This window comes from Drosophila tropicalis, unplaced genomic scaffold (assembly GCF_018151085.1).
Source record: "Drosophila tropicalis isolate 14030-0801.00 unplaced genomic scaffold, ASM1815108v1 contig_845, whole genome shotgun sequence".
Classification (NCBI taxonomy): Eukaryota; Metazoa; Arthropoda; class Insecta; order Diptera; family Drosophilidae; genus Drosophila; species Drosophila tropicalis.
In genome coordinates this window covers 12,512,453-12,529,916 of record NW_027173338.1, presented here as the reverse complement: position 1 = coordinate 12,529,916, position 17,464 = coordinate 12,512,453, and the positions used below count along the sequence as shown (strand labels likewise).

Here is a 17,464-nt window from a genome sequence, read left to right as displayed (position 1 = left end):
CAGTTTTGTCCTTCCCAAGGATCGTCCAAAACGCTGCAACAATCCAAAAGTATGCAACCTTTGGCACAAGTCAGGAGTACGTTATATGAAAACATGCCAGCCATGCCCCGACATTTATCCGTGGACTGGTAAATCAGGTATCCGATCATCTCGGATTGACAATGATGCCGAGGAAACGGCTACATAAAATTGTCACTTTAGAATGGGATAAGCACAGAGTGTAAGCCTTGTCGGGCACACAGTCCGCAATCTTAGACATCAATATATTATCACTAGCTCAAAATGCATTATTCACTCGTACCCACGAAAGAAAACCTATAATTAAATAATTTAAATGTTAAACGAATCATCAATTTAATTTAGGTAATTTTTGGTCCATGTTACTTGAAATTATTTATCAATATAGTTCTCATACATACATTTATCACCCCCTATATTCCGGCAGTTTGCTTGTTATTTGAAACCGCTTTGTATCAGCAAATTCACCGTCGGAACATGTATTTATGTATAAGTAAATTAGGGTCAAAGGTCGTGTATGTTTAAATGTTAATCAAACCAGTCCCACTTGTAAATCGAAATGTGCAATTTCACATGCACAGATACATATGTGAATATGTTGATTATATACACTTTTTTGTATGCGTGTATGTGTGTATGTATATAAGATAGTTTCATTATAATAAACACAGCAATTGGTTGTAATTATTTGTTTCAACTTAAGAGCAATTTATTACTTTCGTATTCTAATGTATCAATTTATACATACAATTTTTCGCAATCTAACTTACATTGTCTAATGCCAGAAGATTTCTGAAATATTAATTGTAAATTTTGTTTGCTCAAAAATATAATACATACTAGAGAGTACCCACGCAAGACAACTTAAACATCCTTAAATTAAAAAAAGAAGAACAAAATATTTGCAATACTTGGTCGTTTTCATACAAAATCACTGTGTCATTCAGGACGAACTTGCAAACCTATCAGATATGCATAAGTTTAACACATAATGTATGAATACATGAAAGTATTAACTGATTTTGGAATACACATATTACAAAATTTAACATAATTAGTTTTAATATAATACACAACCTATAAAATTGGCACATTGTACAAAACAACTCTTTGTACTATGGAGTTCAATGTAAAAACAAACAATTGTTATTCATATACATATATGTACATAAATCGAGTGAATTAAGTATTTTGTGCTGATGATTGTAAAAAGCAAAACCTATGTATTTAATAAAAAGAAATTAGATAATTTAAAAATAATTAACAATTAAAATTTTAGGAGTTAACATTGGTTCCAACACTGTAATAGGTTCAAATGTATGCAGGATTGCCAGACAAAAGTTTTTTTCAGAAAAGATATCAAAAAGACTTCCCCTTCTTAATTCTTTTGATTCCTTCGATTCTTTGGCCAAATGGCAGACCAAACTGATTGAAAACAAATCAAAAATTTTAGTAAAAATTCTTCCTAAAATATTCTTATAAAAAGTACCTTTTTAATAAAATAGATGTCCAGCATTCTTTGCCATTCCCTTTCGTCGTTTCCGCCCGTCCCGTAATTTGTTGATTTTAGACAAAAAAAAAAAAAACAAATAAATAAATAATAAGATAAGCAAGCGAAACCGATCAACATCTTCGTTTCTAATACTCTACCATTAGTGTAAGTAGCAATTGATAAGAACTCTCAAAAATAAACAGGGAACAACATCAGTTGACTTTTGAATACTCTACAATATAAAGCTCCGAGGCTATCACGAAGCTATGAACATCAAAACCTGAAGAAGCACTTAACAATTTTATTTGAAATTTGGTTTTAATAATTAACAATTGAAAAACTTTTAAGCAGCCCAAACAGTGTATCTTATCTCTCTTATCAAACCATTCTAAAAAAACATCTATGTCGTCTTGATAAGAATAATGAAATTCAGTTGGTGGTCACTTTATAAATTTATTCCCAGCAGTTGCTTCTCATTAAGCTCAATTGAGATCGGTGCGGTTTGTAAATTAATACAGCTTCTGTATGCGGTTCCAGTTTAGTTTGATTTTGTTCGCAGCAGTGAGCGGAACTTTAGAAAATGGGTGCAATCTGTGTAACCTTGTTCCTACTGGCTGCCATTGTGGCCCTGATATATGTATTTCTAATCTGGAATTTCAATTACTGGTCTAATCGCGGCATTAAAACCGCAAAGTCGTGGCCCCTAGTGGGAAGTTTTCCAAGCATGTTTACGCAGAAAAGAAATGTTATGTACGACATTGAAGATATCTATCAGTAAGTGCTTGTAATCTGAATGTCCTTACAATTGCTTTACTTTTGGTTTTAAATGCTTTAGAAAATACAAGGGCACTGAGAACTTTGTTGGTGTCATTAATACTCGTTTGCCGCAGTTGCTCGTTCTTAGCCCGGAATATGCTCATAAAATATTCGTCTCGGATTTTAGTAGCTTTCACGATAATGAATTTGCAAAGTTTGTGCGTAACTATATCATACATCTTTAGCATTCATATTACCAAATATTTTAAATCAATCAAAATTAGGTCAGCCAAAAGGTAGACAGAATTTTGGCAAACAATCCGTTTATATTAACAGGTAACGCTTGGAAGGAGAGGCGAGCCGAAATAACGCCTGGCTTGACTGCCAACCGTGTAAGATATTATATATTTACATTACACGTAATTACTTTCTCTAATCTAATTGAGATCTCTGTTCAGGTCAGTGCCGTCTATCCTGTGACTCAAAGCGTGTGTCGCCAGTTCGTTGACTACATCAAGGGGCAACAACTCATTGCTTCATCGGAAGGCCTAAATGCCAAGGATCTTTGTCTCTGTTATACTACCGAAGTCGTTGCCGATTGTGTCCTAGGCATTAGTGCCAAAAGTTTCACTAATAATCCCACACCATTGGTGGGCATGATTAAGCGCGTCTTTGAGCAATCTTTCGGTTTTATATTCTTTACGATGATTGCCAATATTTGGCCACCGATAAGAAAGTTTTACACTATTGGACTTTTCGCCAAGGATGTGGAAGAATTCTTTTTCGATCTAATGCACAAATGCATTACTTTGCGTCGTCAAGATCCAAAGCTTCAGAATCGTACTGATTTTCTCAACTACATGTTGCATTTACAGGATAAAAAGGGTCTAAACACTCCGGAGTTGACTTCGCATACCATGAGTTTTCTTACTGATGGTTTTGAGACCACCGCATTGGTACTGGCTCATACATTATTGCTATTAGCTCGTAATCCTGAGGAACAACGGAAATTAAGAGAGGAAATCGGCAAGAGTAAACTGACGTTTGAACAACTTAGTGAGCTGCCTTTTCTAGATGCCTGTATAAATGGTGGGTTGACATGTGAAATCGCCCATTAGAGTAAATAGTAAACTCTTTTGTCTTTAGAAACACTTCGTCTGTTTCCACCACTTCTGTCTGGTCGTAAGATAGTAACCGAAACCTATGAGTTTGTTAATAAGAATGGTGTTCGGGTGAGTGTGAAACCTGGTGATGTTGTCATTGTTCCCGTCCGTTCATTCCACCTTGATCCACAATACTATGATGAGCCTGAAGAATTCCTGCCCGAGCGTTTTCTAGAGATCAATGGGGGTGTGCGAAAGTACAGAGATCAAGGGGTCTTCTTTGGCTTCGGTGACGGGCCAAGAATTTGTCCAGGTAAGGAAATGAAACGCAACTCACAGTTCTATTATTAAATTGAATCTTTATTTGGCTTTGACTTAACAGGAATGCGTTTTGCTTTAACACAAATGAAGGCAGCTTTGGTCGAAATTTTACAGAATTTCAACATAAAAATCAACCCAAAGACCCGCAAGGATAATGTGTTAGACGATACATACTTTATGGCCTCATTGAAAAATGGAATATGGTTAAATTTCGAAACAATACAATAACTACAATATAATATAACTATTCTAAATTGAAATTGTAAGCTTCGCAATCGGCAATATCTATGTAATTTCGATATGCTTTCCTATATTCAATATCCATTTGTAATGACACAATCAATTTTCATGTTTCTTAAAATGTTTTTATTATTCAGTATACTACAAATTTTGCTTATTTGGTACGCTTCGGATAAATATTTTGTTTTTAGTCGCGACTCAGGGCCAGTTGAACCAAAGGCAACACCTTAATCGAAGATAAATCAGCCAAAATTGCTTCAATGCTGTCCAGGGAAGCCACTTGCATGATACTCTCCTTACGGAAACTTAGTATAATGATGGCAAACAGGGGTAAAATCTCTAGGCTATCGAACCCGAGTATCTGTCACGAGGAGATAAAATAAAGTTATGGTATAAATTTGTATAAATTAATAGTTAACTTACCAAGTCCCAGAGTACTAGCAGTTGATCTAGTGGCAAGTGTCTTTTTTCCAATTTTCTTTATACAAAAAAGTCCTTTTATCTAAGCTACCCGAAGGACATTTCAGGATCTGTTAGTGTTAATTTTGGAAGGATATTGAAAATCCTTGGATGCAGATCGATAGTTTACATCCTGGAGGCTCTAAAAAAGGATGTGCTGCGGAAATCGGACAATGTCCTGCTGAGATATAGCTTCGAGAAAATTATCCTATTTTCGTTTTTTAGCTCTAGAATCTACAAATCCTGCCGCAGGACAAAACTACATGGTCTCTTAGGATGTCCTTGATGACCTCTATCGATTGGCATTAAAAAAACTTGGGGTCATCTAAGGATGCAGGACATGCAATTTTCTGAAAATTTCATTTTTCTCGGCTACCCGAAGGACATTCCAGGACGTGGCAATGCCAATAGATGCGCAATGACAAGGACTTCCATCACGCCACAGGATATTAAAATTATCCTATAAACGACTGAGTTATTACCACTTTTTTGTTTTTTGTACTTGTAATTTTTCCAAGTCCCAAATTGATTCAAAAGATCAAAAAACCTGCAGAAAACCACAAAATCCTTGATATCTCCGCTCCCCTCAGGACTATCGCCGTGTCCTTTGCACCACCTATAGTCCTTGATGATACGAATCTTTTGACATCAGATTCGTCCTGATCCTTCAAAGGACTCGCGAGATATTCGCCATTTTTCTTTATACAAAAAAGTTCTTTTATCTAAGCTACCCGAAGGACATTTCAGGATCTGTTAGTGTCAGTCGAAGCAGTTCATTAAGGACTATCATCTGACCAAAGGACATCCTGATCGTCCTTAAAATGTCTGAGTAATAAGGATATTTCGTGTATTTTTGCGATTTTTGGCCATTTTTCTGACTCTCCCCCTTACAAAAATTCAAGCAAAATTTTTGGAAGGATAATGAAAATCCTTGGATGCAGATCGATAGTTTACATCCTGGAGGCTCTAAAAAAGGATGTGCTGCGGAAATCGATCAATGTCCTGCTGAGATATAGCTTCGATAAAATTATCCTATTTTCGTTTTTTAGCTCTAGAATCTACAAATCCTGCCGCAGGACAAAACGACATGGTTTCCTAGGATGTCCTTGATGACCTCTATCGATTGGCATTAAAAAAACTTGGGGTCATCTAAGGATGCAGGACATGCAATTTTCTGAAAATTTCCCTTTTCTCGGCTACCCGAAGGACATTCCAGGACGTGGCAATGCCAATAGATGCGCAATGACAAGGACTTCCATCATGCCACAGGATATTAAAATTATCCTATAAACGACTGAGTTATTAGCACTTTTTTGTTTTTTGTACTTGTAATTTTTCCAAGTCCCAAATTGATTCAAAAGATCAAAAAACCTGCAGAAAACCACAAAATCCTTGATATCTCCGCTCCCCGCAGGACTATCGCCGTGTCCTTTGCACCACCTATAGTCCTTGATACAAATCTTTTGACATCAGATTCGTCCTGATCCTTCAAAGGACTCGCGAGATATTCGCCATTTTTCTTTATACAAAAAAGTTCTTTTATCTAAGCTACCCGAAGGACATTTCAGGATCTGTTAGTGTCAGTCGATGCAGTTCATTAAGGACTATCATCTGACCAAAGGACAACCTGATCGTCCTTAAAATGCCTGAGTAATAAGGATATTCCTTGTATTTTTGCGATTTTTGGCCATTTTTCTGACTCTCCCCCCTTACAAAAATTCGAGCAAAATTTTTGGAAGGATATTGAAAATCCTTGGATGCAGATCGATAGTTTACATCTTGGAGGCTCTAAAAAAGGATGTGCTGCGAAAATCGATCAATGTCCTGCTGAGATATAGCTTCGATAAAATTATCCTATTTTCGTTTTTTAGCTCTAGAATCTACAAATCCTGCCGCAGGACAAAACGACATGGTTTCCTAGGATGTCCTTGATGACCTCTATCGATTGGCATTAAAAAAACTTGGGGTCATCTAAGGATGCAGAACATGCAATTTTCTGAAAATTTTCTTTTTCTCGGCTACCCGAAGGACATTCCAGGACGTGGCAATGCCAATAGATGCGCAATGACAAGGACTTCCATCATGCCACAGGATATTAAAATTATCCTATAAACGACTGAGTTATTAGCACTTTTTTGTTTTTTGTACTTGTAATTTTTCCAAGTCCCAAATTGATTCAAAAGATCAAAAAACCTGCAGAAAACCACAAAATCCTTGATATCTCCGCTCCCCGCAGGACTATTGCCGTGTCCTTTGCACCACCTATAGTCCTTGATGATACGAATCTTTTGACATCAGATTCGTCCTGATCCTTCAAAGGACTCGCGAGATATTCGCCATTTTTCTTTATACAAAAAAGTTCTTTTATCTAAGCTACCCGAAGGACATTTCAGGATCTGTTAGTGTCAGTCGATGCAGTTCATTAAGGACTATCATCTGACCAAAGGACATCCTGATCGTCCTTAAAATGGCTGAGTAATAAGGATTTTTCGTGTATTTTTGCGATTTTTGGCCATTTTTCTGACTCCCCCCTTACAAAAATTCAAGGAAAATTTTTGGAAGGATATTGAAAATCCTTGGATGCAGATCGATAGTTTACATCCTGGAGGCTCTAAAAAAGGATGTGCTGCGGAAATCGATCAATGTCCTGCTGAGATATAGCTTCGAGAAAATTATCCTATTTTCGTTTTTTAGCTCTAGAATCTACAAATCCTGCCGCAGGACAAAACGACATGGTTTCCTAGGATGTCCTTGATGACCTCTATCGATTGGCATTAAAAAAACTTGGGGTCATCTAAGGATGCAGGACATGCAATTTTCTGAAAATTTCCCTTTTCTCGGCTACCCGAAGGACATTCCAGGACGTGGCAATGCCAATAGATGCGCAATGACAAGGACTTCCATCACGCCACAGGATATTAAAATTATCCTATAAACGACTGAGTTATTACCACTTTTTTGTTTTTTGTACTTGTAATTTTTCCAAGTCCCAAATTGATTCAAAAGATCAAAAAACCTGCAGAAAACCACAAAATCCTTGATATCTCCGCTCCCCTCAGGACTATCGCCGTGTCCTTTGCACCACCTATAGTCCTTGATGATACGAATCTTTTGACATCAGATTCGTCCTGATCCTTCAAAGGACTCGCGAGATATTCGCCATTTTTCTTTATACAAAAAAGTTCTTTTATCTAAGCTACCCGAAGGACATTTCAGGATCTGTTAGTGTCAGTCGAAGCAGTTCATTAAGGACTATCATCTGACCAAAGGACATCCTGATCGTCCTTAAAATGGCTGAGTAATAAGGATATTTCGTGTATTTTTGCGATTTTTGGCCATTTTTCTGACTCTCCCCCCTTACAAAAATTCAAGCAAAATTTTTGGAAGGATAATGAAAATCCTTGGATGCAGATCGATAGTTTACATCCTGGAGGCTCTAAAAAAGGATGTGCTGCGGAAATCGATCAATGTCCTGCTGAGATATAGCTTCGATAAAATTATCCTATTTTCGTTTTTTAGCTCTAGAATCTACAAATCCTGCCGCAGGACAAAACGACATGGTTTCCTAGGATGTCCTTGATGACCTCTATCGATTGGCATTAAAAAAACTTGGGGTCATCTAAGGATGCAGAACATGCAATTTTCTGAAAATTTTCTTTTTCTCGGCTACCCGAAGGACATTCCAGGACGTGGCAATGCCAATAGATGCGCAATGACAAGGACTTCCATCATGCCACAGGATATTAAAATTATCCTATAAACGACTGAGTTATTAGCACTTTTTTGTTTTTTGTACTTGTAATTTTTCCAAGTCCCAAATTGATTCAAAAGATCAAAAAACCTGCAGAAAACCACAAAATCCTTGATATCTCCGCTCCCCGCAGGACTATTGCCGTGTCCTTTGCACCACCTATAGTCCTTGATGATACGAATCTTTTGACATCAGATTCGTCCTGATCCTTCAAAGGACTCGCGAGATATTCGCCATTTTTCTTTATACAAAAAAGTTCTTTTATCTAAGCTACCCGAAGGACATTTCAGGATCTGTTAGTGTCAGTCGATGCAGTTCATTAAGGACTATCATCTGACCAAAGGACATCCTGATCGTCCTTAAAATGGCTGAGTAATAAGGATTTTTCGTGTATTTTTGCGATTTTTGGCCATTTTTCTGACTCCCCCCCTTACAAAAATTCAAGGAAAATTTTTGGAAGGATATTGAAAATCCTTGGATGCAGATCGATAGTTTACATCCTGGAGGCTCTAAAAAAGGATGTGCTGCGGAAATCGATCAATGTCCTGCTGAGATATAGCTTCGAGAAAATTATCCTATTTTCGTTTTTTAGCTCTAGAATCTACAAATCCTGCCGCAGGACAAAACGACATGGTTTCCTAGGATGTCCTTGATGACCTCTATCGATTGGCATTAAAAAAACTTGGGGTCATCTAAGGATGCAGGACATGCAATTTTCTGAAAATTTCCCTTTTCTCGGCTACCCGAAGGACATTCCAGGACGTGGCAATGCCAATAGATGCGCAATGACAAGGACTTCCATCACGCCACAGGATATTAAAATTATCCTATAAACGACTGAGTTATTACCACTTTTTTGTTTTTTGTACTTGTAATTTTTCCAAGTCCCAAATTGATTCAAAAGATCAAAAAACCTGCAGAAAACCACAAAATCCTTGATATCTCCGCTCCCCTCAGGACTATCGCCGTGTCCTTTGCACCACCTATAGTCCTTGATGATACGAATCTTTTGACATCAGATTCGTCCTGATCCTTCAAAGGACTCGCGAGATATTCGCCATTTTTCTTTATACAAAAAAGTTCTTTTATCTAAGCTACCCGAAGGACATTTCAGGATCTGTTAGTGTCAGTCGATGCAGTTCATTAAGGACTATCATCTGACCAAAGGACATCCTGATCGTCCTTAAAATGGCTGAGTAATAAGGATTTTTCGTGTATTTTTGCGATTTTTGGCCATTTTTCTGACTCCCCCCTTACAAAAATTCAAGGAAAATTTTTGGAAGGATATTGAAAATCCTTGGATGCAGATCGATAGTTTACATCCTGGAGGCTCTAAAAAGGATGTGCTGCGGAAATCGATCAATGTCCTGCTGAGATATAGCTTCGAGAAAATTATCCTATTTTCGTTTTTTAGCTCTAGAATCTACAAATCCTGCCGCAGGACAAAACGACATGGTTTCCTAGGATGTCCTTGATGACCTCTATCGATTGGCATTAAAAAAACTTGGGGTCATCTAAGGATGCAGGACATGCAATTTTCTGAAAATTTCCCTTTTCTCGGCTACCCGAAGGACATTCCAGGACGTGGCAATGCCAATAGATGCGCAATGACAAGGACTTCCATCACGCCACAGGATATTAAAATTATCCTATAAACGACTGAGTTATTACCACTTTTTTGTTTTTTGTACTTGTAATTTTTCCAAGTCCCAAATTGATTCAAAAGATCAAAAAACCTGCAGAAAACCACAAAATCCTTGATATCTCCGCTCCCCTCAGGACTATCGCCGTGTCCTTTGCACCACCTATAGTCCTTGATGATACGAATCTTTTGACATCAGATTCGTCCTGATCCTTCAAAGGACTCGCGAGATATTCGCCATTTTTCTTTATACAAAAAAGTTCTTTTATCTAAGCTACCCGAAGGACATTTCAGGATCTGTTAGTGTCAGTCGAAGCAGTTCATTAAGGACTATCATCTGACCAAAGGACATCCTGATCGTCCTTAAAATGGCTGAGTAATAAGGATATTTCGTGTATTTTTGCGATTTTTGGCCATTTTTCTGACTCTCCCCCTTACAAAAATTCAAGCAAAATTTTTGGAAGGATAATGAAAATCCTTGGATGCAGATCGATAGTTTACATCCTGGAGGCTCTAAAAAAGGATGTGCTGCGGAAATCGATCAATGTCCTGCTGAGATATAGCTTCGATAAAATTATCCTATTTTCGTTTTTTAGCTCTAGAATCTACAAATCCTGCCGCAGGACAAAACGACATGGTTTCCTAGGATGTCCTTGATGACCTCTATCGATTGGCATTAAAAAAACTTGGGGTCATCTAAGGATGCAGGACATGCAATTTTCTGAAAATTTCCCTTTTCTCGGCTACCCGAAGGACATTCCAGGACGTGGCAATGCCAATAGATGCGCAATGACAAGGACTTCCATCATGCCACAGGATATTAAAATTATCCTATAAACGACTGAGTTATTAGCACTTTTTTGTTTTTTGTACTTGTAATTTTTCCAAGTCCCAAATTGATTCAAAAGATCAAAAAACCTGCAGAAAACCACAAAATTCTTGATATCTCCGCTCCCCGCAGGACTATTGCCGTGTCCTTTGCACCACCTATAGTCCTTGATGATACGAATCTTTTGACATCAGATTCGTCCTGATCCTTCAAAGGACTCGCGAGATATTCGCCATTTTTCTTTATACAAAAAAGTTCTTTTATCTAAGCTACCCGAAGGACATTTCAGGATCTGTTAGTGTCAGTCGAAGCAGTTCATTAAGGACTATCATCTGACCAAAGGACATCCTGATCGTCCTTAAAATGGCTGAGTAATAAGGATATTCCTTGTATTTTTGCGATTTTTGGTAATTTTTCTGACTCTCCCCCTTACAAAAATTCGAGCAAAATTTTTGGAAGGATATTGAAAATCCTTGGATGCAGATCGATAGTTTACATCTTGGAGGCTCTAAAAAAGGATGTGCTGCGAAAATCGATCAATGTCCTGCTGAGATATAGCTTCGATAAAATTATCCTATTTTCGTTTTTTAGCTCTAGAATCTACAAATCCTGCCGCAGGACAAAACGACATGGTTTCCTAGGATGTCCTTGATGACCTCTATCGATTGGCATTAAAAAAACTTGGGGTCATCTAAGGATGCAGGACATGCAATTTTCTGAAAATTTCCCTTTTCTCGGCTACCCGAAGGACATTCCAGGACGTGGCAATGCCAATAGATGCGCAATGACAAGGACTTCCATCATGCCACAGGATATTAAAATTATCCTATAAACGACTGAGTTATTAGCACTTTTTTGTTTTTTGTACTTGTAATTTTTCCAAGTCCCAAATTGATTCAAAAGATCAAAAAACCTGCAGAAAACCACAAAATCCTTGATATCTCCGCTCCCCGCAGGACTATCGCCGTGTCCTTTGCACCACCTATAGTCCTTGATGATACGAATCTTTTGACATCAGATTCGTCCTGATCCTTCAAAGGACTCGCGAGATATTCGCCATTTTTCTTTATACAAAAAAGTTCTTTTATCTAAGCTACCCGAAGGACATTTCAGGATCTGTTAGTGTCAGTCGAAGCAGTTCATTAAGGACTATCATCTGACCAAAGGACATCCTGATCGTCCTTAAAATGGCTGAGTAATAAGGATATTCCTTGTATTTTTGCGATTTTTGGTAATTTTTCTGACTCTCCCCCCTTACAAAAATTCGAGCAAAATTTTTGGAAGGATATTGAAAATCCTTGGATGCAGATCGATAGTTTACATCTTGGAGGCTCTAAAAAAGGATGTGCTGCGAAAATCGATCAATGTCCTGCTGAGATATAGCTTCGATAAAATTATCCTATATTCGTTTTTTAGCTCTAGAATCTACAAATCTTGCCGCAGGACAAAACGACATGGTTTCCTAGGATTTCCTTGATGACCTCTATCGATTGGCATTAAAAAAACTTGGGGTCATCTAAGGATGCAGGACATGCAATTTTCTGAAAATTTTCTTTTTCTCGGCTACCCGAAGGACATTCCAGGACGTGGCAATGCCAATAGATGCGCAATGACAAGGACTTCCATCATGCCACAGGATATTAAAATTATCCTATAAACGACTGAGTTATTAGCACTTTTTTGTTTTTTGGACTTGTAATTTTTCCAAGTCCAAATTTAATGTAAATTTTTCCAAGTCCCAAATTGATTCAAAAGATCAAAAAACCTGCAGAAAACCACAAAATCCTTGATATCTCAGCTCCCTGCAGGACTATCGCCGTGTCCTTTGCACCACCTATAGTCCTTGATGATACGAATCTTTTTACATCAGATTCGTCCTGATCCTTCAAAGGACTCGCGAGATATTCGCCATTTTTCTTTATACAAAAAAGTTCTTTTATCTAAGCTACCCGAAGGTTATTTAAGGATCTGTTAGTGTCAGTCGATGCAGTTCATTAAGGACTATCATCTGACCAAAGGACAACCTGATCGTCCTTAAAATGGCTGAGTAATAAGGATATTTCGTGTATTTTTGCGATTTTTGGCCATTTTTCTGACTCTCCCCCTTACAAAAATTCAAGCAAAATTTTTGGAAGGATATTGAAGATCCTTGGATGCAGATCGATAGTTTACATCCCGGAGGCTCGAAAAAAGGATGTGCTGCGGAAATCGATCAATGTCCTGCTGAGATATAGCTTCGATAAAATTATCCTATTTTCGTTTTTTAGCTCTAGAATCTACAAATCCTGCCGCAGGACAAAACGACATGGTTTCCTAGGATGTCCTTGATGACCTCTATCGATTGGCATTAAAAAAACTTGGGGTCATCTAAGGATGCAAGACATGCAATTATCTGAAAATTTCCTTTTTCTCGGCTACCCGAAGGACATTCCAGGACGTGGCAATGCCAATAGATGCGCAATGACAAGGACTTCCATCATGCCACAGGATATTAAAATTATCCTATAAACGACTGAGTTATTAGCACTTTTTTGTTTTTTGTACTTGTAATTTTTCCAAGTCCCAAATTGATTCAAAAGATCAAAAAACCTGCAGAAAACCACAAAATCCTTGATATCTCCGCTCCCCGCAGGACTATCGCCGTGTCCTTTGCACCACCTATAGTCCTTGATGATACGAATCTTTTGACATCAGATTCGTCCTGATCCTTCAAAGGACTCGCGAGATATTCGCCATTTTTCTTTATACAAAAAAGTTCTTTTATCTAAGCTACCCGAAGGACATTTCAGGATCTGTTAGTGTCAGTCGAAGCAGTTCATTAAGGACTATCATCTGACCAAAGGACATCCTGATCGTCCTTAAAATGGCTGAGTAATAAGGATATTCCTTGTATTTTTGCGATTTTTGGTAATTTTTCTGACTCTCCCCCTTACAAAAATTCGAGCAAAATTTTTGGAAGGATATTGAAAATCCTTGGATGCAGATCGATAGTTTACATCTTGGAGGCTCTAAAAAAGGATGTGCTGCGAAAATCGATCAATGTCCTGCTGAGATATAGCTTCGATAAAATTATCCTATATTCGTTTTTTAGCTCTAGAATCTACAAATCTTGCCGCAGGACAAAACGACATGGTTTCCTAGGATTTCCTTGATGACCTCTATCGATTGGCATTAAAAAAACTTGGGGTCATCTAAGGATGCAGGACATGCAATTTTCTGAAAATTTTCTTTTTCTCGGCTACCCGAAGGACATTCCAGGACGTGGCAATGCCAATAGATGCGCAATGACAAGGACTTCCATCATGCCACAGGATATTAAAATTATCCTATAAACGACTGAGTTATTAGCACTTTTTTGTTTTTTGGACTTGTAATTTTTCCAAGTCCAAATTTAATGTAAATTTTTCCAAGTCCCAAATTGATTCAAAAGATCAAAAAACCTGCAGAAAACCACAAAATCCTTGATATCTCAGCTCCCTGCAGGACTATCGCCGTGTCCTTTGCACCACCTATAGTCCTTGATGATACGAATCTTTTTACATCAGATTCGTCCTGATCCTTCAAAGGACTCGCGAGATATTCGCCATTTTTCTTTATACAAAAAAGTTCTTTTATCTAAGCTACCCGAAGGTTATTTAAGGATCTGTTAGTGTCAGTCGATGCAGTTCATTAAGGACTATCATCTGACCAAAGGACAACCTGATCGTCCTTAAAATGGCTGAGTAATAAGTAATAATCCTATAAACGACTGAGTTATTAGCACTTTTTTGTTTTTTGGACTTGTAATTTTTCCAAGTCCAAATTTAATGTAAATTTTTCCAAGTCCCAAATTGATTCAAAAGATCAAAAAACCTGCAGAAAACCACAAAATCCTTGATATCTCAGCTCCCTGCAGGACTATCGCCGTGTCCTTTGCACCACCTATAGTCCTTGATGATACGAATCTTTTTACATCAGATTCGTCCTGATCCTTCAAAGGACTCGCGAGATATTCGCCATTTTTCTTTATACAAAAAAGTTCTTTTATCTAAGCTACCCGAAGGTTATTTAAGGATCTGTTAGTGTCAGTCGATGCAGTTCATTAAGGACTATCATCTGACCAAAGGACAACCTGATCGTCCTTAAAATGGCTGAGTAATAAGGATATTTCGTGTATTTTTGCGATTTTTGGCCATTTTTCTGACTCTCCCCCTTACAAAAATTCAAGCAAAATTTTTGGAAGGATATTGAAGATCCTTGGATGCAGATCGATAGTTTACATCCCGGAGGCTCGAAAAAAGGATGTGCTGCGGAAATCGATCAATGTCCTGCTGAGATATAGCTTCGATAAAATTATCCTATTTTCGTTTTTTAGCTCTAGAATCTACAAATCCTGCCGCAGGACAAAACGACATGGTTTCCTAGGATGTCCTTGATGACCTCTATCGATTGGCATTAAAAAAACTTGGGGTCATCTAAGGATGCAAGACATGCAATTTTCTGAAAATTTCCTTTTTCTCGGCTACCCGAAGGACATTCCAGGACGTGGCAATGCCAATAGATGCGCAATGACAAGGACTTCCATCATGCCACAGGATATTAAAATTATCCTATAAACGACTGAGTTATTAGCACTTTTTTGTTTTTTGTACTTGTAATTTTTCCAAGTCCCAAATTGATTCAAAAGATCAAAAAACCTGCAGAAAACCACAAAATCCTTGATATCTCAGCTCCCCGCAGGACTATCGCCGTGTCCTTTGCACCACCTATAGTCCTTGATGATACGAATCTTTTTACATCAGATTCGTCCTGATCCTTCAAAGGACTCGCGAGATATTCGCCATTTTTCTTTATACAAAAAAGTTCTTTTATCTAAGCTACCCGAAGGACATTTCAGGATCTGTTAGTGTCAGTCGAAGCAGTTCATTAAGGACTATCATCTGACCAAAGGACATCCTGATCGTCCTTAAAATGGCTGAGTAATAAGGATATTTCGTGTATTTTTGCGATTTTTGGCCATTTTTCTGACTCAATTCAATTCAAGCAAAATTTTTGGAAGGATATTGAAAATCCTTGGATGCAGATCGATAGTTTACATCCTGGAGGCTCTAAAAAAGGATGTGCTGCGGAAATCGATCAATGTCCTGCTGAGATATAGCTTCGAGAAAATTATCCTATTTTCGTTTTTTAGCTCTAGAATCTACAAATCCTGCCGCAGGACAAAACGACATGGTTTCATAGGATGTCCTTGATGACCTCTATCGATTGGCATTAAAAAAACTTGGGGTCATCTAAGGATGCAGGACATGCAATTTTCTGAAAATTTCCCTTTTCTCGGCTACCCGAAGGACATTCCAGGACGTGGCAATGCCAATAGATGCGCAATGACAAGGACTTCCATCATGCCACAGGATATTAAAATTATCCTATAAGCGACTGAGTTATTAGCACTTTTTTGTTTTTTGTACTTGTAATTTTTCCAAGTCCCAAATTGATTCAAAAGATCAAAAAACCTGCAGAAAACCACAAAATTCTTGATATCTCCGCTCCCCGCAGGACTATTGCCGTGTCCTTTGCACCACCTATAGTCCTTGATGATACGAATCTTTTGACATCAGATTCGTCCTGATCCTTCAAAGGACTCGCGAGATATTCGCCATTTTTCTTTATACAAAAAAGTTCTTTTATCTAAGCTACCCGAAGGACATTTCAGGATCTGTTAGTGTCAGTCGAAGCAGTTCATTAAGGACTATCATCTCACCAAAGGACATCCTGATCGTCCTTAAAATGGCTGAGTAATAAGGATATTCCTTGTATTTTTGCGATTTTTGGTAATTTTTCTGACTCTCCCCCTTACAAAAATTCGAGCAAAATTTTTGGAAGGATATTGAAAATCCTTGGATGCAGATCGATAGTTTACATCTTGGAGGCTCTAAAAAAGGATGTGCTGCGAAAATCGATCAATGTCCTGCTGAGATATAGCTTCGATAAAATTATCCTATTTTCGTTTTTTAGCTCTAGAATCTACAAATCCTGCCGCAGGACAAAACGACATGGTTTCCTAGGATGTCCTTGATGACCTCTATCGATTGGCATTAAAAAAACTTGGGGTCATCTAAGGATGCAGGACATGCAATTTTCTGAAAATTTCCCTTTTCTCGGCTACCCGAAGGACATTCCAGGACGTGGCAATGCCAATAGATGCGCAATGACAAGGACTTCCATCATGCCACAGGATATTAAAATTATCCTATAAACGACTGAGTTATTAGCACTTTTTTGTTTTTTGTACTTGTAATTTTTCCAAGTCCCAAATTGATTCAAAAGATCAAAAAACCTGCAGAAAACCACAAAATCCTTGATATCTCCGCTCCCCGCAGGACTATCGCCGTGTCCTTTGCACCACCTATAGTCCTTGATGATACGAATCTTTTGACATCAGATTCGTCCTGATCCTTCAAAGGACTCGCGAGATATTCGCCATTTTTCTTTATACAAAAAAGTTCTTTTATCTAAGCTACCCGAAGGACATTTCAGGATCTGTTAGTGTCAGTCGATGCAGTTCATTAAGAACTATCATCTGACCAAAGGACAACCTGATCGTCCTTAAAATGGCTGAGTAATAAGGATATTCCTTGTATTTTTGCGATTTTTGGTAATTTTTCTGACTCTCCCCCTTACAAAAATTCGAGCAAAATTTTTGGAAGGATATTGAAAATCCTTGGATGCAGATCGATAGTTTACATCTTGGAGGCTCTAAAAAAGGATGTGCTGCGAAAATCGATCAATGTCCTGCTGAGATATAGCTTCGATAAAATTATCCTATTTTCGTTTTTTAGCTCTAGAATCTACAAATCCTGCCGCAGGACAAAAC

General features: G+C 37.9%; 2 protein-coding genes across 2 annotated transcripts in view; both read left to right on the top strand.

Annotated features, from left to right (window-relative positions):
- Cda5 (Chitin deacetylase-like 5) overlaps positions 1-1,269 on the top strand; it is a 41,827-nt gene extending 40,558 nt beyond the window's left edge. Inside the window, 1 exon segment of the mRNA XM_068295665.1 lies at positions 20-1,269. Coding sequence (XP_068151766.1) covers positions 20-187 — 168 coding nt within the window. The 3' untranslated portion in view covers positions 188-1,269.
- Positions 1,270-2,064: 795 nt separating this feature from the next.
- On the top strand, positions 2,065-4,069 carry LOC137581358 (probable cytochrome P450 28d1). Its single transcript, XM_068295587.1, has 6 exons — positions 2,065-2,284; positions 2,346-2,484; positions 2,551-2,658; positions 2,725-3,355; positions 3,413-3,682; positions 3,752-4,069. The coding sequence occupies exons 1-6, from the start codon at positions 2,091-2,093 to the stop codon at positions 3,916-3,918; spliced, it is 1,509 nt and encodes a 502-aa protein (XP_068151688.1). The 5' UTR covers positions 2,065-2,090; the 3' UTR covers positions 3,919-4,069.
- Positions 4,070-17,464: the final 13,395 nt, after the last annotated feature.

Bases quoted from the DNA above. Each gene is read 5' to 3' on its own strand.
- LOC137581358 (XM_068295587.1), top strand. From the start codon at position 2,091: ATGGGTGCAATCTGTGTAACCTTGTTCCTACTGGCTGCCATTGTGGCC. The intron at 3,356-3,412 runs GTGGGTTGACAT...TTTTGTCTTTAG, and splicing joins TCTAGATGCCTGTATAAATG to AAACACTTCGTCTGTTTCCA. The intron at 3,683-3,751 runs GTAAGGAAATGA...TTGACTTAACAG, and splicing joins CGGGCCAAGAATTTGTCCAG to GAATGCGTTTTGCTTTAACA.